This window comes from Apodemus sylvaticus, chromosome 18 (assembly GCF_947179515.1).
Source record: "Apodemus sylvaticus chromosome 18, mApoSyl1.1, whole genome shotgun sequence".
Taxonomy (NCBI): domain Eukaryota; kingdom Metazoa; phylum Chordata; class Mammalia; order Rodentia; family Muridae; genus Apodemus; species Apodemus sylvaticus.
In genome coordinates, this window is record NC_067489.1 from 52695974 (window position 1) to 52718950 (window position 22977).

Below are 22977 nucleotides of genomic sequence, written 5' to 3' on the forward strand. Positions count from 1 at the left end.
TTGAAATTACCACATATCCTAATTCTGGATACAGCATAATTTCATCCAAAGCAATAATAATAATGTTTTGAAGCCCTGGCTTAATTAATCAAAACCTAATGTTCTTAAAGCTGTTATGAAATTTGTAGATATAATATTGCAAATCTCATACTTATAAAAATATGGAGGTAAATATGTGTCAGAAAAATAGTTTTAGATGTTTTAATTCAGTCACCATGTGAACGAATAGCTGATTCTGACTCTCCTGTTTGAATATATGCCTTCATTCTGACCTCACCATGCTCTTGCCCAGACCTGTACCATCCAAAGTGCCGCATGATCCATTATACACCTGAAGGAAAGCTAAGAGAACCTAGTTATATAGCTAATTTGCCAAGTCTCCAAGCCTGACAATTAATTATTAAAGTTTATTAATTTTAGTTATTAATTATTAAAACTTATATGTCCTAAATTTATTATTCATATGCCCTAGATTTCTTTCATATTTAATTTTCATATAAAATGCCTATGGATTTGTTTTCTTTTTTCTTATGTTTATTTTTTAATGTCTCATATTTTTATGAAGCTTTATGGTGCCTCCTTTTGGGTTTTTCTTGTTTCTTACAGGTACAAAGGAAACAAACATTTGATCCACTTATCTAAAATATAACAGCTTTGTAATTAAAGCAAGCAAATGAAACCACATTATTTTGTAGTAATAAACATCTCATCCATATGCTACCTACTAATTAAGATTCCTTAAGATAGTAGCCAGGAGAGCAAAAAAGAATTCAGTAGAAACGGTGTTTAATTTGAACAGCAAGGATTTACTGAACATGTATTTTGTATCATTCATCAGTTTCAGAACTGGAGATAGTTTTGTGAAATTAACAAAGCAGGTAATTGGTACTACAGACACATGAACATGAAACTATAAGGCAAAGCTACTCTAGAAACAATATGTCAAAAAATGTGGAATAGTGAATATCAGTGTGACAAACGAAACATGCTTATAAACCAGTCATTGAAAAGTCTGAGTTAAAATAAAATCTTATTAAAATAGCTTTGGGATACATCCGCCCAATTTCCCAAATAATTAATACAAATATTATTTTGGGGAAAAAGGGAAGAATAAAAAACATGGCATATGCCAAAGATTTCTCATGTTCTGCAATGGTAACGAACAGCAATAACAACCAACCAGATGCCCCAGAGCTCCCAGGGACTAAGCCACCAACCAAGGAGTACACATGGCTCTGGTTGCATATGTAGCAGAGGATAGCCTTGTCAAACACCAAATGGAAAGAGAGGTACTTGGTTCTATGAAGGCTCCATAGATGCCCCAGTATAGGGGAATTGAGGGTGGGGAGGTGGGAGTGTGTGGGTAAGGGAATACCCTTAAAGAAACAGGGGAAGGGGGGATAGGAGAGGTTGACACTGGGTAAGGGGATAGCACTTGAAATGTAAATAAATTAAAATAAAACAAAACAGAAAGGTTCTAGGTATTTTTACAACTTATTTAAATGTCTTTTTTTAGTTAGTGTAGAACTTAAATATATATACATGTATTGTCCATCTATATAAACATATGTGTTTATATTTATATTTATAAATATACACATATATTCTTTCTTTTAACATGTCTATCATATATTATATATTATAATTATAATATGTCTATTATATATTATATTTGCATATTATATATATAACATATTACATATATTATATGTTATATATTACATTGTATAATATATATTATATATCATATATTACATATTACATATTGCATCTCACATATCATATATTATATATCATATATCATATATCTTATATCATATTATATATTATGTATTATGTATTATGTATTTTGTATTATGTATTATGTATTATGTATTATGTATTATGTATTATGTATTATGTATTATGTATTATGTATTATATATTATATATTATATATTATATATTATATATTATATATTATGTATTATGTATTACGTATTATATATAATAGATATATTAAAAGAAAGAATATATGTGTATAATTATAAATATAAATATAAATATAAATATAAATATAAATATAAATATAAATATAAATATATACTTTCATTATAATCACTGAATATGAATGTATGGGTCCATGAATACACACACATACATCCCTTTCATTTTTTAATTTATCTGTGTATGTAGGTGTGTCTGTGTGAGTACATACTGCTTGTGCATACTACTCATGGAACCTAAAAGAGTGTATCTGATCTCCTGGAGCTGTAGATACATATGGCTATTTTCTTTCTAAAACTATGCTGTGTATTCCTGTTGTCTGGAATAGCAATGAGGAAACTTAACCACTGATCAAGTCATCTTTTTACCTCTGTCTGGCAAATGTATAATTTGACATTTTTAAGGGAAGTTTAATTAATTCCCATAAATTTTCTTATAGGAAAGTGATTTTATAAGAAAATTATTACAATATGTTTGCATATGTCTTTATGTTTATTTATAATTCTACCAAAGGCTATTTCTAATTAATTAGTCATAATTTAATATCATAATCTTCTTTTGACCCCAATGACAGATTGAATGGATAAATACATGTTTTATTATTAGAAATATTTAAGAAATGAGTGATTTGAAATTGATTTAGATGCTTTCTAAAGATGAATTTGGAAGGTATTATAATACATTAACACAAATGAATAAACTGTTGATGAGAAGGTCTTACCCAACTGGCTAATTGGGTTTTCTAATCAATTAGCTATTAGGCAAAAAGCCATAAAACCAGACGACATTGTTAAATGCTTTCCCGATAGATTACTTCAATATTCTGGTAATTGAGGTATTTAATTTAAAAAGCCAGAGATTGTCCTCTGCTCTCACATGTCTGTGAAGAGTTAAGGATTTTGAGCGAGAACAGGCAGGAGGAATTTGTTACTCTCTTTTTGTATTATAATCCATTAAGTTAAGACTTGTACCTCAAGTCTTATAAGTAAGTAACTGTTGGACAGTATGCATCACTGATTTCACACAAGTTATCTTTTAGGTACACTCACTGAAAACAATGCCTGCTGTTTTCCTCTGTTTCAGAAAACATTCTATCAAAATTTGAAATACTGAAATGAGAAGTGATGGGAGACATTGTTTACTTTTTCTTTTTTTTCTTTAATTTCATTTAATATATATTTTTTACAATCCAGACTTTATCACCCTCCTAGTCCACCCTCTGATTGTTCTATATCCCATACCTAGCCCCACAGTCTCCAAGAGGATGTCCCCAGCCCCAGCCCCAACCCACCAGGCCTCCACACTGAGGACTCTAGTCTCTTGAGGGTTAGGTGTATCTTCTCTTACTGAACCCAGACCCAGCAGTCCTCTGCTCTCTATGTGTTGCTGTATATGTATATATGTGTACCAGCTGGTGTCTGCTGACTGGTTGGTGGCTCATTGTCTGAGAGATCTCTGGGATCCAGGTCAGTTGAGACTACTGGTCCTCCTACAGGGTCACCTTCCTCCTCAGCTTCTTCCAGCTTTTCTCTAATTCAACCACAGGGTTCAGCAGCTTCTGTCCATTGGTTGGGTATAAAGATCTGCATTTAACTCTTTCAGCTGCTTATTGGGTCTTTTGGAGTCCCCTTTTTGTGAGCACTCCATAGCCTCAGTAATAGCATCAGGCCTTGGAGCCCTTGAGCAGGCCTTTGGGCCTGTTGCTGGACCTCCTTTTCCTCACGCTCTTCTCCATTTTTGTTCCTGTTCTTCCAGACAGGAACAATTATGGGTCAGAGTTTTTGACTGTAGTATGGCAACCCTATCCCTCACTTGGTGTGCTGTCTTTCTTCTGGAAGTGAATTCTGAAAGGTTCCCTCTCACAACTTTTCATGATGTTCAATGTTCAGTATCATAGATGATCATCAACTTGATGGTCAACACCAATAGTCATAACAATGTTTTCATTCTACAAACTTAGATAAATTCATTATATCTAAGGGATTTGTTCTATAACCAGAGCATTGCCTTTGAAGTATGCTGAGCAAGATTTTGTGTTACTGATGATCACTGTAATGTACTTATTTTTATAACATGCCTTTCCCTCAAGATTTTTTGCTTATTTATTTTTCCTGTGAGCACTCCAGAAACAAAATCCCTGAGCAGAGTTTCAGATATCAGTGGTTGCCAAAACTGGGAAACCTAAAATCGATAGGCCTGTAGTATGGGTTGGTAGAGGAACCTCAATGTAATCATTCTAATTCAATCAATAAACTAATATTTGGCAGAAAGAATACTTCTATATCACAAATTCAACTGATCCAAATTCAACTCCAAGTGTTTACTCTTAAAATCCTACATAAGAGAACACAAGTAAGGAGATAGGAAGTGGGAATGCATTGAACAGTGGCACAAATCTCACATTTCCAACAATAAAGTGATTGTGCTGTTTCTAATTTTATCAGATTATCACCTTTTTCCAACAAGAAAAGCATAAAGGTCTATTCTGATTCCTTGATATTCCAGCCTGATATTATACCATGTCCCATTTCCTGTCATTCTCTCTAAATTCCTCCCTGTATTTCTTCTATGGCTCCTAATTTAGACTGTGTCTTCAGTATTCCCCAGTAAATATTTTACAGTTTACATGCTTGATAATCATAATGTGTTTTATCTTTACCTTAGTTCTCTTTTCCTTCAGTACCTTTTATCCCATCCAACTATATGAAAAGCTTAGCCCTGGCATGCATGCAGCACTTGGAATGACTCCCAAGAGCCCAAGATAATTTAAGAACATAATGATATACATGATACTTGCTCTACTTCTGGTCAGATCTTTATCCCCTTGCCCTGTTAACAAATGTGTGCTCTATATTTCACTTTGTTTTACTTGGCAGCCTTCAGAAAATGAACCCTGCTCTCTTTTTTTGTTATATAAATATCAAAAACACATGCACTTAGAGCATTTTCAGTCCATTTAGATCATTAGATGTTCAGTGTAGATTCAGAGACTTGCCCATTAGCACAAAAGGTTGTTGATTTGTGTAATCAAACACATCTTGATTGACAGCTGGATTCCTAGATTCCACTTCAGCCTGTCAGCCATTCTCCGTAAGTAGTAGCTTTATTTTTTTCTACATACTAATACCAACATAGTACATAGATCCATTCTTACATTATGAAAATGTTTTACAAAGAGAGAATGAAAATATAGAAATTTTATCCTTATTCTCCTACATTAAATACGTAGCCATACCAATTAAATTTTATGACTGAAAAGCTGGGAGATGGAATATTTCTATATTGACTCTGGGTGGCATTCCACTACCAAGCAATCAATACAGCTTCACTTTCCAGGAATATTGTGATAATTCTTATAATATTGTTGAAATGGAATCAAAACACCTATGCCTTCTTTCCTTTGTGGCTATATCCGACCTTATAATGTGAAGTTACCATTTATTTTATAGTTATTGATATTTTTCAATCATTTTAAAATTCAATTTTACTATAAATATATGGTGATTACAGTTCTTATTGCTAAAAACAAAACGTGTTATTACAAAAATTATGCAAACATTGAATATTACATAAACTTGACATGGTCAGTTACTTTTTGAGATTTTCGTTGTTGACTGTGAACTATAAAATTTAATTGTCAATAATTTTCCCAGGGAATTTAAAAAACAAATAACATAACATTATTCAGCAAATACTAACTGAGCATCATTTGTGTATTTTTCATATATAGGTTCATATATAGTAAAGGTTTCAAAATCAAATTATACTGTAAAACTAAAATTTCTGTTAGCTTTTGCCAAAGCAAAAGCAAAACCAAAAAACAAATAAAACAAAACAAAATAAAAATACAGCACAGTTCTAATACTAATTTCTTCGAGGTTTTGTATATACTTCTATCATGAAATAATGAAGCTTATTATCCAATGAAGTTAACAGATACTTATGTAAACAATAATAAGACAGAGTGTCATTAATATGGTGTGTTGTGACTGGAGAGATGATAGCAGTTAAGGACATTTGCCTTTTTTGCAGATGACATGAGTTCTCTTTCCAGTGATTACATAGTGCCTCACAACCTTTTGTAATTTCAATTTCAGAGATCTGCATATGCGATGTATACATATATACATACATACATATATACATACATATATACTCAGGCCTAACCATATCCAAAAAATTTTTAAAGAATATAATGTGTTATATTTAAACACGTTAAACAAAGTACTGTAATGTAGAATTGAAAAAAACCAGAGCATAGCAATACGAATACAATAGGATTCAATTTTCAAATGGAATGTTTGATAAGATATTAGCACAACCTTGTAAGAAGTCAGAGTTAGTAAATTAGTTACCTGCAGGACGAAAGCCTGTAACAGATCATCCTGTGTGTAAAACTTCCTATGTGTGTTGGGGGTTGGCTGTGCAGAAAAGATGTCATTGTAGTAGATAAAGGGAGAAGGAAGAGAGATCAGAGAGGAAATGAGGGAGATCATCTGAAGGCTCCCAAGGTGGCATATAAAGATTTGACCTTTGTGAAAAATAGCGAGCTACATCATGGTGAATACTTTAGCCACTGCCCAGGCTTCTTTCCGACATTTGACTCTCAATCTAGTTACATTTTACTGCCATGAGCATGCATTGCTCATGATTAAATAACATATATAATGAATAGTAGCTTTATAATATTAGTTGTCAATATGTTAATTTCAAACATACCAGGACCATTGTCCAGCTCCATGTGATATTCTTTTTATTCATCAGATTCAACATTTATATTTAATATATCTTTAAATATAAAAATGTACTATAGAAGAGATTTCATTATTGAACAGCTTTACATGACTAATATTTATCTTAATTTAATTTTAAAATGATTAAAATAAAACAAGTTTTTAGGTCAAATTCTAGGACTTCGATTCAATACAATATTCTGGCAAACTCTCCCTTGTTGTTGTTTAGTACATTAGCATCTGTGAAAGTTTCAAGCAAATACATCTCTGTTTAATCAGCTACATTATGTAGTTTATTAAGTAGTGGTTGAGAATGGAAGCATGATACAGAGGAGAAGAGATTCTGACAGTGTCGTTTGCTTTCATTATTTTTCTGAGTTGAGCCATACGTAGCACCCAGATTCCTGGGATGCATGCTTCCTAGTCATAAGAGGAACAGGCTATTTCTAACCTCTAGTTCCCCTGGATTGTCCTAATTCTGTTCTGGTTGTGAAATACCTCACATACTTTACTTTCACATACATACCTTGTATGTGAAAAGAATCATACATGTGTGTGTGTGTATGCATGTATGTATGTATGTATGTATGTATGTATGTATGTATGGGGAAAAGGCAATGAGGCCTCAACCCTACACTAATAGCAGCTAAGGAATGCTGCAAGCAGGAGAAATTGTCTTCCCCAGGGAAGAGCACAGCAAGCTGTCATCCACTACTAAATGGTCAGCCTGAAAACATACATGTAAGTTACATTATACAGACTAAGAAGGCTTTATTTATGCATTTAGAAGTACTATTTATACACATATACTTTACATGCACATTATGTATTTATATATGTACATTTGTATATAAATATATTTCTACATAATTATATATTTATATTTAAATGTATATATTAATTAATGTTTTTTACAGAATGAATCAAGTTAATTAATGAAACTCTTAATGCAATTACAGTTAGCAAATAGTGAAAAAAGAATGCCATAAACTTTAAAAACACCAAATAGGGACATAAGGGAGTATAGGAAGGGAAAGTGGGAAGGGAGATAATGTAATTGAATCTTAAAAAGCAAAACGAATAATTTAAAGAGAAAAATTGTAGAACAAAAGAAATGCCTGTTGCAAGACTTTCCAATTGTTTTGTTTTTTTTTTTTTTTTTTTTTTGCACATGAGAGAATAAAATTAGCTAGCCCCATGTCTTTCAAAGCATTTCAATGATGTTTGTAAATTCAGTTTTGCTTCTTAAATTTTAAAATAGGGTGGGGGGAATGCCCAAGAAATGTAAGTGGCTGCTAGTGGTTGGAAAAAGGAAATGTAGAATAGTCGTATTATTTTCTGTGAATTCTTTCACTCTATCTAGGCAACAAACACGACCAAATGCCACAATTACCTATTTTATGTGTAATACACTTTTAAGGTTTCAATTCCATTTCTGGGCCTCCAATATATGTTAATCCCTTAAGAATTTGGGTTGACATGTTGACCTTGACGAGCACACATTTTGGTGTGTGAAGTTGATCTTTCCTTTCTACACAATAGAATAACCAAAGGAAAACGAAAACAAATGCTGGACACTGTCGTTCCTTTCGAGTTAATCAGTGCTTCCTGTCTTCCTAAGCAAAACTGTTTGAAAGGCTGCATAGAGAAAGATGTGTAAAACATGGGCCCTGGTCTTGAGAGCTATCAATCAAACCAAACTCTATCTATTAGTGGTTGTAAGGAATGAATATCTTATTGAATATGTTTGCTTTGTCACATATTCCAGTCTCTTACCAGCCTCACAGCAATTCTTGTTGTTGCTTTGCCAAGTCCAGAGGTGGCTGGAAGGAGCTGAAAATAAGCTTTGTGTGTATTCATGAAATTCTGGGGATTAGTAACTCAAAAGAAAAAGACTTATGTAGAGATCAGGTTTTCATCCATAGGCTGAGCTCTCTTAAAGATGTGTCCTGTGGTGAGCAGAATACAAAATCAGCTACCAGGCAAGCTTGGCTGTGGCCGGTTCACAGGATGTTTTGTAGAGTTCCCATCTCTCTAAACCTTTTGTTTTCAGCCCACACTGTCTAAGGGTCATATGGGATTTGATCAAACAAAGCAAAAGACCTTAAGCATTTGGGTTATGGGATAAATCATGGGTGAAATTACAGTAATAAAAAAGCATGTATTTGTCTTTCATGATCCCGATACTCATTCAAATTGTAATAGATGCAACAAAATGATAGTCTGAAGCTTGGCTCAGATAAAACCAACATTTGCTCCAAACCTTTAAAAAGATAATGTATTGAGTAAATTTTAAAGAACAAGGCATCTAGAAATAGTGCCTTTAATATGCAACTGGAAAGGGGTTGTTTAGGAGAGAGAACAAAACTATTATTCTTTTGACATAAAATGCAATCAGAAGCTCTGATGCTGGAGAAAAGACAGCATTTGCGACAGCATCTCTTCCTTAAAAGGATGCCTTCAGCCTCTCTCAGATTTCAAAGGAGTATAGATAATCTTCAGGTTCTCACAGGCAAAAGTGTCAGTAGAAAAAAAAAAGAACTTTCCTTTCAATTTATAATGGCAATTGGATTCTAATTGTCCTGAAACAATCATTATACCTGCAATTTGAATATCCTCATAATATTACCATAAGACAAAATAATTAAAGATTATCTGCAAAATTTATTTTTTTCACTAGGTATCTGAAGCAAGGTGAAGCAATGTAAGAGTACTTGAAAATATAATTAAATTATTTTAGTCTGGTATTCAGTTTTGATATATTGTAATAGCTATGAAAGGAAATTTTACCTATCTACTTTTGAAAGATATGATCTTTTAAATTTGTTGTAAATGGGAAAGTTCAAAAATTCTAAATTACCCTTGAGAAAAAGTTGAGAAAAAATGTTTAGGCCTACATATACTATATGTGTTATATTATATGGCTTCAGCAATGACCAATATGTTTTTCACAACATTTTAGGTTTCAGAATGTAAACATTCTCTTGGGATTAGTCTTTATTAATTTTTTTATGTCTTATTTTGTGGCTTGAAAGTAGCCATATGGGACCCAAGGGATAGCTTAGGGTAGAGGAAGATATTCCGCCATACCTGAGTATCCCAGCCTCATGCACAGCCCCACACAGTGGGAACACAGGACCCACTTATAGAAATTCTTCTCTGCACACATTCACCAAGGCATTCATGCATACATACACTTGCAAACACAAACAAACACAAAAATAAGCTAAATACATAAAGAAATGTAATATAAAAGTACACTAACAATAGGAGCTACAAGAAATGCATTTGTCTTCTTGCAAAGATACATATACTTGCCACACTAGAAATAGTTCAGTTATAGCATCCCAGTGATGTATACAACACAGTTGATTTTATGATACATATGGTTCATCATAGAGTCAAGATATTACCGAAACCTATCTTGATGTTACACAGCAATCATTATTGAGATTAGAAAAGTTATCTGCTAACTTTCTATGTTTCCTCTCAAGGAAACTTTTAAAATATATATATTTTAAAAGACTCTTTTATAATGTTTAATTATGTTAATTATTCATGTATATGTAAATATATACAAATACAAATTTAAATCCATTGCTTCTCTACTGTATTATAAAATTTTACTCAAAGAAACATTGTATAGGTCTATGAAGGCTTACCCTTCATAATCATACTATAGAACAAAATTAAATTTAAAGTTTAACTTTTATTAGTAACTAAGATACTTTATGAACATGGGAAGTCTATCTTACTGCCAATGAACAGAAAGTATTTTGCTAGTTGTTTGTGTAATAGAAAGTTTTAGTTCCTCCACTAAGTGAATTGGTGCCATGTGGTATCAAACAAAGTACAGCCATTTCCTGCATAGTTATCTGAGTCCAAGAGACTCATCCCCCAGGTACCACATTAATCTGGAACAATATTTACTAATGGCTTTTAGAATCATATAAAATTTTATTGAACACTAATAAATAATTTCAGGTAATATATTCCTTTAGGTTAAAAAAAAGCAAACCAACTCTTTTCCAAAATTAGTTGCCTTCAGAGGCAGATGTTCTTTTACTTCTCTTGTCACATTTTTCTCATCAGGAATTTAATGATTCTAAATCTTAAGGGACTTTGTAGGTGCTCTTCTGTTCTCTTGGTGTGTAATTTTGTATTTTATTTTGAGTTTTGTTCAGAGTCGCACTGAAAATACTCACTGTGTTATAATTATCAAAGTAGAATTTTGAAAGCAGTTGCATTCAAAACAGGTTTAAGTATTGATTGATACAAAATATCTCGGATTGTTTTCTCCAATAAACCTCAGTCTTGCCCCACATGCTAGGTCAGGTTCCAAGCTTATGGTGAAGATTTTTATGCACATACAGCTTAACCTGCTTCATTCAAATGGCTCAGGTCTGAGCATCCCCTAGCCACAACTGCATGCAGAGAGGGCTGCCCTATTGAGTTCAGTAAACTCATCAAATTATGAGACAACAGTTAATTGTTATTCTTAGCTAATTTTTTATTCGATATATTTTTTATTTACATTTCAAATGATTTCCCCTTTTCAGGACCCCCACTCCCCAAAAGTCACATAAGCCCCCTTCCCTCCCCCCTGTTCTCCCACCCACCCCTTCCCACTTCCCTGTTCTGGTTTTGCCCTATACTGCTACACTGAGTCTTTCCAGAACCAGGGGCCACTCATCCATTCTTCTTGTACCTCATTTGATGTATGGATTATGTTTTGGGTATTCCAATTTTCTAGGCTAATATCCACTTATTAGTGAGTACATACCATGATTGATCTTTTGAGACTGGGTTACCTCATTTAGTATGATGTTCTCCAACTCCATCCATTTGCCTAAGAATTTCATGAATTCATTGTTTCTAATGGCTGAATAGTACTCCATTGTGTATATATGCCACATTTTTTGTTAGGCGGTGGATATTGCAACCAACAAGCAAATGTCCAGGTACATGAATGAACAAATAAATGAATGATCAAGGTTTTGAGCAAATCTCTGAAAGTCATGATGGGGCAAGCCATTCAATTTAGGTGGTTTATATCAACAATGAAAGTGTTGCACGAATAGGTGAGAACTTTTACTGGTTCTCCAGACACCATGTAAGTAAGCAATCTGCAGTCTACAAAAAATTTACATGTTGTTTGAAAATCAGACCAGGCTTGATATGCCTCAAACATTTTCTTCCTAAAACTTTTGTTTCGTCGTCATTTTTCCATATTTGAAACATGTCTCCCCCTGACTGTTCCCTTCCCCTGTGGGATTATTTATCACAGCTTGAAGTGTATGGTTCTAATCATTAATGAAGCAATTAGCTTTCTGCCTTGAGGAAGCAAGCTAATTAATCAAAACATTCTTTTTGCTAAGTCATGTTGACCAGTACAGAATGTTCTGTAATTTGCAATATAATTCTAACCAACTATCTGTATCTTAAATATTGTAATACAAGACAAAACAAAATGTTTTATGAGAAGACTCACAGTAATCAGCCTTTCAAATACATTTCAGTATCTATTCTGAATAATCATTTAGCTGTAATGTAAGGAACTGAGAGATGACATCAGTCCATGCAGTGGTAGTCTTGATCATGTTTTTGTCACAGAGGTATTCACAGAAAATTCAGTGGTATGGATAGTCATACAATATATATTCTTATCTGCTATTTGCCATAATTTCTCATAGTGATACTTGTTTATTCACTATATTATTTATACCCCATCATTTTCAGATAGGTCTTAAAACATCATGATTCTGTATATCAGAAAAGGCTAAAAGATGATGAAATTGTTGGGTTCCCAATGATGGGAATCTGGGGTCTTTAGTTAGGATATAACTGATGATGTTGTTAATTAACTATAAAGGTAAGAGGACAAAAGAATGGCTCTCAGCATGGAAGATACCTTCAACTTGGTTTTTTGTTTTCTTTTATTAGAAAGTGGTTAAGTACAGTATTGTAGCAATGACTAAAATATTTAAGGTCATAACCTGTCCATCCTTGGAATACATTATTTTGGCAATGCCATGGAAATACATGGTATTGTTAAATATCCACTAGAGAAGACTACTAAATAATAACGCAGGCATAAATCAAGAAAGTCTTTATTAGGCAGCCAGTGGCTACTTTTGGGGTTTGGAACCCTGAGCCTTTCTTTTTCAGGGTTGGCTTTTAAGTTGGCACACTTTAGTTAGCAAGAACAGTTAGCTAAAGGCAGAACTAAAGAAGTCAAAAAGCAAAGTTAGACCATTCTGAGATTTTCCAAGAACCTTGGATTTTGTGGATTTGTTTTTGTTCTTCTTTTGGTAGGTGTAGACCTGCTGGGTTCAAAGGTCTAAATGGTATTTTCATTGTAACTTCAGTTGTGCTAAAGCTATGATTGTGATGGCTAACCACAGATTTCATAATCTTGCTATAAACACAGAAATACATGATTTAAAGCAAGAAATCTTTAAAATAATGCTATAAAGAAAATATTTTTGAATTTTTAATTATTTGAGTTATAATCTAGTATGCTATTTATACTGTTTATAATGTATACTGGATTATACTGTTTTTAATTACAGTCATCAAAAACATTCATGTTATCAATCGATAAAATGTTTGATAAGTATTGTTTAGTGTAAATATTTTCATATATTTAATTTTGAACTATTATTATTCATATTTCAATTATCTTCTACTTTATAAGTAGCTATATTTGGATAATATATTTGCATTTTAACCGAATAGAGCCCACCTAATTTTCTCCTGTCATATTATAGATGGAAACACATCCCCTGGTGGGAATGAGAGGACCATGACAGGAATTCATAACACGACTAATAATTGGATGCTTTTTACATTTTAAGCCTAGTGTCAGTGATTTTGATTTCCTAAATAATATTGTGATCACAAGATATACTAAATAACATGTATTTGATATGATGTTTTTTGAAGTTTTTGAAAAAGTATTAAATGTTTAAATTTTTAGCTCATTAACATGTAGAACAAGTAGCATCCAAACAATAATAATTTTAATTAATTCTACATAAAAAGTATATAGAACTCATAGACTCTCAAGAAAACTTGAGATTGATGATTTGAATAGTGATTCAGTGTTCCTGATATTAGGCCAGGTATACAAAAGGGGTGAGCATGTGGAATGAGTTTAGTCCTGTGAATTCATGTCATGTTTTTTTCAGTTTCACTAGGGGATGTGTTATGAGAGGAGAAAATTAGCTGGGCTCTACTCCGTTAAAATGCAAAGGCTAAATTGGAATCTGAGTTGACAGTTTTAAAAGAGGTGAAGGATGTAAATGTTTATTAATATTTTAACTTTAGCCAATAATCTCTCACTTCCCACTTCTGAAGATGATACTAAGGCCCCAATCGATAACTGAGATTTGTCTACTACCCAAATTGATTTCTGGGGTCTTCATTTTGAAATTTGAAGAATCTGTGGAGCAACATAATCCAGCCTCAGGCCTCAGGGGCTTCTAGGTTTTAGCACACTGTCTCACTGCAGCGTTTGTGAATGGGCTTTAGACCACTGGGCAGTCAAGCATCAAAAGGCAACTTAATGGTCCCTGAGTAGCTGGAAGCTTCTCCTCTCAACTTCTAGGTAACTATTTCCTTATTAACTATTCTATGAAATTCCAACCTCTGCTTTACCCTTGATAGTGACACATCTCACACTTAGTAATGAAGGCTGCTTCTTCCTTAAATCTCCTATATTGCTTTTTCTATAATTTCCATCTTTGTCTTAGTGTTTTACCTTGGTATAGCTATTTTCTTTGCCATTTAGTCTTCTATTAAAGAGAAGAGTTCTACTACGATGTTTTATTTAATATACCTTCATATCTTTTAGATATTTTGTAGATGTTGCCTCATTTACTCACTAACCTCATCAAAATCTAACATCAATATTTTAATATTCCTGATCTGTCTTCTTTACTCAAAATTTCTTCACACTTTGCATAAATAAATACTCATGAATACTATTTTAACAATTAGTTATCTATCTTTTACCTCTTTAATATTGATTTTAGTTAATTTCCACATATCTAGCAACTAGCACCATCTCTGGCATCTCTATGAGGATTAAATAATTATATGCTTAGTGGACTAATAAAAACAAAAGTGACCAATGAAAAATTATGGGAAACATTTTAGCTACATATTAAAAATTAGCATGACTACTATTTTTTGAAGTAAAATAATAAAGTCAAATTCAGAAAAACATTGACATGGCTGATAATAGAAAAGTAGCATAAATTGAACTTATATGTGACATAAAAGCATGTTTTAGAATTCAAAACAGAAAAGATCCATTTAGATAAAGAAGCCAGCATTAAGTAAATAATAAAACATTGTCACTTAGAAATACAAAATGATATCTTTTTCTTTACATTTAATTCATTTTACATAGCAGAGTAAGATAATAAAAACTATAAATGAGAATATTCAAGTGTTGAAAAGACTGAGATAGCACTTAGAATATTCAAAGATGACATGGTTATCAACAAAATAACAAAACATTACAAAGTTATTCTCAGGACCTAGAAAATAATTTCAGGTTTATAGGTCTGAAATGAATATGAAAATTCCAATCAAAATCTACTGAATATCTAAAATGTATCAGGACAAAGTAAGTGAGCCGTAAATGGTATTGGCAGTCATAAGAAAAATGACTGTGTGGGAACAGTTTCCTCTGCCATAAATCAAGACAGCAAGTGATAGATAACTGAGGAGATGTGATCATGAATGGTGTTATTGAGGTGTGATGGGAGGTGGCATTGACTAAGAGAGAGGGAGAGGAAGAGTGAGAGGAGAGGTAAGGAGAGGAGAGGGAGAAGGAAAAAGGAGAGGGAGAGGGAGGACAGGGGGAAAGGAGAGGAGAGGGAAAGGGACAGGGACAGGGAGAACAAGGAGAGGGAGGAGAGAGGAGAGGAAGAGAGCAGGAGGAGAGGGAGAGAGGAGAGGTGAGGCAGAGGGAAAGGCAAGATGAGAGGAAGGGAGAGGGAGAGGAGAGAGGAGAGGGAGGGAAGAGAAAGAGCTACAGGGAAAGAGGAGGGGAGGAGAGGGACAGACAGGGAGAGGGACAGGGAGAGAGGAGAGGGAGAAGAAAGGAGAGAAAGGGACAGGGAAAGGGACAGGGAGAGAGAAAAGGGAGAGAGGGAGAAAGAAGGAGAGGGAGGAGAGGGGAGTATGTAATGGAGAAGAATAGATAGCTTATAAACCAAAATGCTTCTCTGCCTACCAGATAATAGCTAAGGTAGGGATTTTTTTTTAATACAGGAATAAACATCTTCTCAGTAAAGGATACTGGAAAAATTATCAATAGGCAAATTTTTAGTGTGTGATTATCTTTACTTTGTTGGGCTCTCTTTTTTGTTGTCTATCTTCCTCTTACTCTTTTCTTTCTTGTTCCTTTAGTTCTTATTTTTCAATTTGGTACAGTATGAGAAATAATTGTAGTCAAATACTGTGCTTATTTGTCAATATTTAAATAGTGGTAAACTGATTGTATAGTGTATGAAAAGATAAATACACATCTTTAAAAAAAAAAACAACCATATCAGGGGAGTTTCTGACTCCTTTGCAAAGTGTACACTGGAAGAAGCCACTTTATACCCTCATTAAATAGTGGGAACAAATGCTAACGTTTTTGAGGATTTGTTGAAAACAAAGCTTCCTCAGTCTTTTAATGTTTATCTTCATTTTAAATCTGACAATTTAGCATTATTTTATTTGAGACTCTATACCTGGAAACTGGATATAATAAATGCTTTTGTGTGCACACATGGATATAGCATGCCAATTCTCTATCCATATTTGAACTTTACCTTTATTTGAGAATTAAAAGGCCCAATTCTTGTAATATGTAGTGTTGAAAATGTACAAAGTGATCATTACTGTTTTTATAGAGATTTTCTCAAGAAATCTAATCCCTCCAGTGCCAGAATCCCACTTACTATACTTCATTAATATTCATTTAATAGAGTGTTTTTGCACTTTAGGTTCAGTAAAAGCATGATGATGGGGGACAGCAAAATCCTCAGCCTTCAACAGTGATTATTGGAAGTGCATCCTGGCCCAGAGGCATGGTTGCCATGGAGATGCTACTGATCTGCCAAGGCTGTTTCTCACTGTGGGTGGAAAGAAGCTCCCCTGCCAGCAGCTATGTGGGATTCTGGCAGCTGGAGAGAATGCTGAAATGATGTGCAGATTCTCCATATGGGAGCTCAAAGAGACTTCTTTAAATGCAGTAGGCAACTCTGCCCAGACTCCTAGGAAGAATGAGTTTGATGAGGATGTAGCCCTTTACAAGCTCAATATGTCCCCATTGAGACACTTAAGGATTTAAATTTGAACAAAAGTTTTGCAGAGGGTCAACACTTAAATATTTAGCATTTCTACCATGCTGAAATGGAAATTTACAGGAACTTGTATTTGTCAGCAAAGGTAACATAATTCTGAGTAATTTATATGGCAATGTTTAAACATGGAATAAGGATATATTTTGGTGTTTTTGTATACTGTTCTATTTTTGAAATGTGTATTAACTCAAAGAGTCATAATCTTTGGTTTCCTCTTGTGTTAGAATTTCTTATATGTTTCTAAATTTGGAAGCTATTGGCAAGGTAATTTTCAATTGATGTTCTGGTTTATGAGCACATTTCTTCTTGGGGAGATAAAACCTAGCACAGAAGCTAAAAGTGCCCATATCCAGCACAGTAGGATGAAGGTGAACTAAGTACAAACTAACTCTTCATTGGGAATAAAATTAACCTGAAGTCCTAAGTGACCATTTTGGTAATAATGTTTATGTTTTTATTTTATGTGTTCTTGAGTTATTCTGGTTTCCTATTTTATTCTCCTGTAAAAGTCTATGCTCTAGGATAAAGCAAAGGCACAGGCATTCAATATTTACAATCTTCTCTTTGTCTTTGAACTCATAAAAAGATAATCATGTTGAGGAACAGCATTTGGTTTTGACATTATAAAGAGTCTGCAGTAGAATCCTTCCATGTCTATCAAATGCTTTGAGAATAGGGCAAAAATAAACCAAACCAAACCAAAGAAACAAAAATGGAAACACAAAGTCATTGCATCCATTCGGTAACTTGACTGATTAGGAGGTATTTCCTCTTGTTAGTACTACTTTTACTTGTTTTCCCCTTTAATTTTAAGTAATTACTGAGATAGAAAGGACAGAATATTGAAAGAAAATAGTCTAGTTTTTTTTTCTCCTGTCACGCTGTTTGTCTCTACCCACAACTGGGCTCAATGACATTCAGATACTACACACACTGGCCTCAGCCATCTGTTGGTGAATTTTTTCTACTATGTGAAGCTTCAAGCTGTTCTAACCTTTTCTACTTCCCTATATTCTCTCTCTCTCTCTCTCTCTCTCTCTCTCTCTCTCTCTCTCTCTCTCTGTAGGATACATGTTCAAGAAATAATTTTTACTTCCCAAGAAAGAGCAACAGAACTAGTAGTTAGGGCATTTAAATTTCTTCTGAAAAAATTATGGGCTTTGATTCTCTAAACCTGTTTAATGAGCTGTATCAAAATAATACACTAGTTCATTCCCCAAACATAAAGTCAATTCACACAAGAACTTTTGAATCTCCTGTTTTATATGTTATTGCATATAAAACATAAAGGTTAGGATTCATAAAGATAAAGGATCTATAACCAAAAAGTACTATGATCTGAAAGACAAACTCCTCCCAAAGATGTAACTTTTTTAGCCCTGATGGCAGTGCTGCCATTGGAGAGTCTAAGAACTAAATTCATATGGTAGGACATTTTTAGAATGTAGACCTTCTAAAATATTACAAAATTATCTTCAGTCCAAGTTAATAAAGTGTATTTGGAGCAAATGCATTTCATGTTGAAGTATCAATGCCATCTTCGAGTTGAATTATGTCTAATGATACCAGCTGACATTTATGGAGTTCTTTGTCTTACAGTTATTATTTTATATATTGTCTCATTTAATCATCACAAGAAGAGTATAAGGCCATCCTCTTGTTTTCCCCATTTATTATAAGATCAAAAGATTGAAGTTGTTAAAAATCACAATGAGGGGATCAGTATTATGATCTCCCTGTTCTCTGCTTTCAACTGTGTCCAGGTTTTTTTTCATCTACTTTCAACCAAAACCTATAAAAATTTTTTCCTTATGAGTCACTGTGTAAGGAACACACATATATGAACTCAGAACTCATCTTTAATCCTTTAATATTTAGAATGTATTCTAATACTGTCTGATTTTTTCTTCTCTCCTTTTGGATTCTGTAGGTCAAACATCAGTTAGTTAGATTTGCAGAGCACTACAGGTTTCAAATAATGATCTAAAAATTGCAAAAATAGTTCAAAGAAGTAGAGATTACTTAAGTAAAATAAAAAGCATGAAATACAAGAGCAATGAATTCAAAGCAGAATGATATGCATACTTCTGTGATGGTTTATAATCAGTGTGGCTAGAAAAGAAGAGCTTCGCTTGGACTAGGGTAGAAGATGAAATCATGAATCTTGGCAGCATCTACTTGACAGTGGAGAATGGACTGTAACAATGGACTTCATCCCTATTCTTTCCAGGATCCTCTAGGGCTTGATTTAATGTGGTTGACCTGGGATTATCTATCAGTACTAGTACTATTTCCTATAGGATTGAGGTCATAGAAACATTTTACCAAAATGAATAAATAACATGAATTTTCCTTCTTCTTTCTGCTGCTCTTCCACAGGGTGTTTCGAGTGCTGCATTAAATGCCTGGGAGGTATTCCCTATGCTTCTCTGATTGCAACCATCCTGCTGTATGCAGGCGTTGCCCTGTTCTGTGGCTGTGGTCATGAAGCCCTTTCTGGAACAGTCAACATTCTGCAGACCTACTTTGAGATGGCAAGGACTGCTGGCGACACACTGGATGTTTTCACCATGTAAGTCATTCTATATGTCTACTTTTTGGAAAGTGCATTATGTTGTTTATGTTTTTTCCTAAATTAATAGAGGTCTAGCTAGGTAAGGTGATGCTTTGAGAAAACTAAACCAAAGCAACAAACAAACAAACAAACAAACAAAAATAGAACTTCATGAGGCAAACATGATTCAAAAAGGGGTTGATCTGTCAGTCAACACAAAGTATTTTGCATAGAATATGAGGACAAATTAATAGAGGCTTTACCAAGACTTTTACATGATTTCAGCATAGACTTTTCTTTAAAAATAAACAGTGAAATGACAGAGGACAGAGGCAGGCACAAATATAGGCTTGGCTGTTAATTGTAGAAAATTTATAAAATTGTAAGCAAGATTAGACACTTCAAAATTTTAACCTAGCCATGAATATAATCTTATATTAATTTTACTACATCACAGAAGATATTGTACATATTATTAAAGATTCTTGTGGTCTTCGTAAAGATAAAAATTAAATATTGAGCGACATTTCTGAAAATAGCGATTTTGGATTTTGCTCCCCTAAAATGTAAACTATTAGGGTAAAAACTATGATGATGTTGAAATAATATTTTTATTTGTAAACCTGGAAGTGAAAGTCTTTTGTTCTGGTTTCACTATGTTTAATATTATAGATAACAAGTCTTTAGGATTTACATACAGGAAGATTCATTTCCAAATAGGCTGATTCTCATCATCTATTAGTGATTTCATAGGTAATCATAGAGAGAAATTACTTATTATTGTACAGTTTAAAATTACAAACTGCCTATCCCCAAACCATTCATGTTTGTTAGCCTTGACACTACTTACATTTATTTCATGAGGTTTGGCTTTATATGTTTAAAATACTCATTTCTTTTCTTTCTAAAACACTCAATTGTTCTCCCTGTTCACATTTATAGTTTCAAATTGTACTGGCTGGCAATTTGTTTGTGGTATCATTGTTCTTTAACCACATCCTTCTGGGTACAAGCAATCTACCGCAATTCTGATTTTTCCGAGTCCATTCGTGGTGTCATACTAAGATCTTATAACTCCTTAGTAGAACTAAACTTCACTCCAAGTGGATCAAGGACCTCCATGTAAAACCAGACACACTGAAATTAATAGAAAAGAAACTGGGGAAGACCCTTGAGGACATGGGCACAGGGGAAAAGTTCCTGAACAGATCACCAATAGCTTATGCTCTAAGATCAAGAATTGATAAATGGGACCTCATAAAATTACAAAGTTTCTGTAAGGCAAAGGACACTGTCAACCATCAAATTGGGAAAGGATATTCACCAACCCTACATCTGATAGAGGGCTAATATCCAATATATACAAAGAAATCAAGAAGTTAGACCCCAGGGAACCAAATAACCCTATTAAAAATGGGATACAGGTCTAAACAAAGAATTTTCACCTGAAGAAATTTGGATGGCTGAGAGGCACCTTAAGAAGTGCTCAACATCATTAGTCATTAGGGAAATGCAAATCAAAACAACCCTGAGATTTCACCTTACACCAGTCAGAATGGCTAAGGTCAAAAACTCAGGAGATAGCAGGTGTTGGCGAGGATGTGGAGAAAGAAGAACACTCCTTCACTGCTGGTGAGGCTGTAAGATGGTACAACCACTTTGGAAATCAGTCAGGCGGTTCCTCAGAAAACTAGACATGACACTTCCGGAGGACCCTGCTATACCTCTCCTGGGCATATACCCAAAGGATTCCCCAGCATGCAATAAAGACACATGCTCCACTATGTTCATAGCAGCCTTATTTATAATAGCCAGAAGGTGGAAAGAACCCAGATGTCCCTCAAAGGAGGAATGGATACAGAAAATGTGGTATATTTACACAATGGAATACTACTCAGTAATTAGAAACAATGAATTCACAAAATTTTTAGGCAAATGGTTTGATCTGGAAAATATCATCCTAAGTGAGGTAACCCAATCACAAAAGAATACACGTGGAATGCAATCTCTGATAAGTGGATATTAATTAGCCCAGAAGCTCTGAATACCCAAGCCACAAATTGCATAACAAATGACTCCCATGAAAAAGTATGGAGAAGGTCCTGATCCTGGAAAGGATCGCTCTAGCATTGGAGGGGATTATAAGGACAGCGAAAAATGAGGGAAGGGATTGGAGAAGGGATGTAGAGAAGAAGGTTTATGGGACATATGGTGAGGGGAGATCCGGGAAAGGGGAAATCATTTGGAATGTAAACAAAGAATATAGAAAATAAAAATATTAAAAAATAAAGCTAATTAAGATTCTTCCATAAAAAAAGAAAACTATCCTAAAACTATACTATCAAAACTATGCAGTATTAAGAGCCAGGTGTAGTAACTAGCACCTTTAATCACAGAACTTGGGGGAAAGAGACAGGCAGATCTCTTTGAGTTTCAAACCAGTTTGTTCAACATAGCTTCAGAGCTGCATAGAAGACCCTGTCTCAAAAGCAGTATACAAAATTTCTTTATTATCCATAAACCATAAGCAAATTGTTTTCAACAATATATTTAATAAGTTGTATCATTGGGGTAATTAATGTTAATAATTTCCTGTGAAAATGAAGAGAACCGAGTTGCACATTTGTGTTATACAATAGAATCACAGTTCTCTACTCTGTGGGATGAAGGGTTATGTTTTTCCAGAAGAGGAAGCAGCAGAAATTTTAAGGAAAAGTTATTTAGTTTGTATATATTTACCATAAATATTTGAATATTTTAAACATTGATAAATTCCAATCACTAACATTGAAATATAATGAAGGAAACCTATAGCCCTTCTACAAACAGAAATTAGAAAAAGAGGCTATTGCTAAGCAGTGAGAACAGCCAAGCTATGTAGCAGATTTTTATGAGCTCAGCTATTCATGAGGTTGGAATAAGGTGAATCTCAGGTTCAAATCCTACCTGGGCTACAAAGAACATTCACCATCAGCCTGGGAAAATTAGTATGATTTTAGTATGAGTTATTCTCAATATTGAAATCTCAAATTAAGCTGAGGATAGTGCCACATGGAAGAACAATTATTAACATTTATGTTGTATGTATGAAAGCTTCATCTAGTATATATGAGATATAATCCTCAGTACTGTAAAAAAATAGGAAATAATTATTAAAAACTGCAGTCCATATATCTGTAGTATAATATCCTTCAAACTTGCAAATGAACACTTACTAGCAAATTAAAAGTTGTATATTTCATATTATAACATTATTCCCCAAATTATTTTAGACTAGGTTTATCCATTTAATTAGATAATCAATATATTCCTATGATTTATTAATTGTCATAGTTAA

At 33.7% G+C, this 22977-nt stretch overlaps 1 protein-coding gene across 1 annotated transcript in view; it reads left to right on the forward strand.

Moving 5' to 3' along the window:
- The window catches only part of Gpm6a (glycoprotein M6A), a 285565-nt gene that overhangs the window by 245005 nt on the left and 17583 nt on the right, over positions 1–22977 (forward strand). Inside the window, exon 2 of the mRNA XM_052162488.1 lies at positions 19466–19658. Within this exon, the coding sequence (XP_052018448.1) occupies positions 19466–19658 (193 nt within the window). The remainder of the gene's footprint in view (positions 1–19465; positions 19659–22977) is intronic.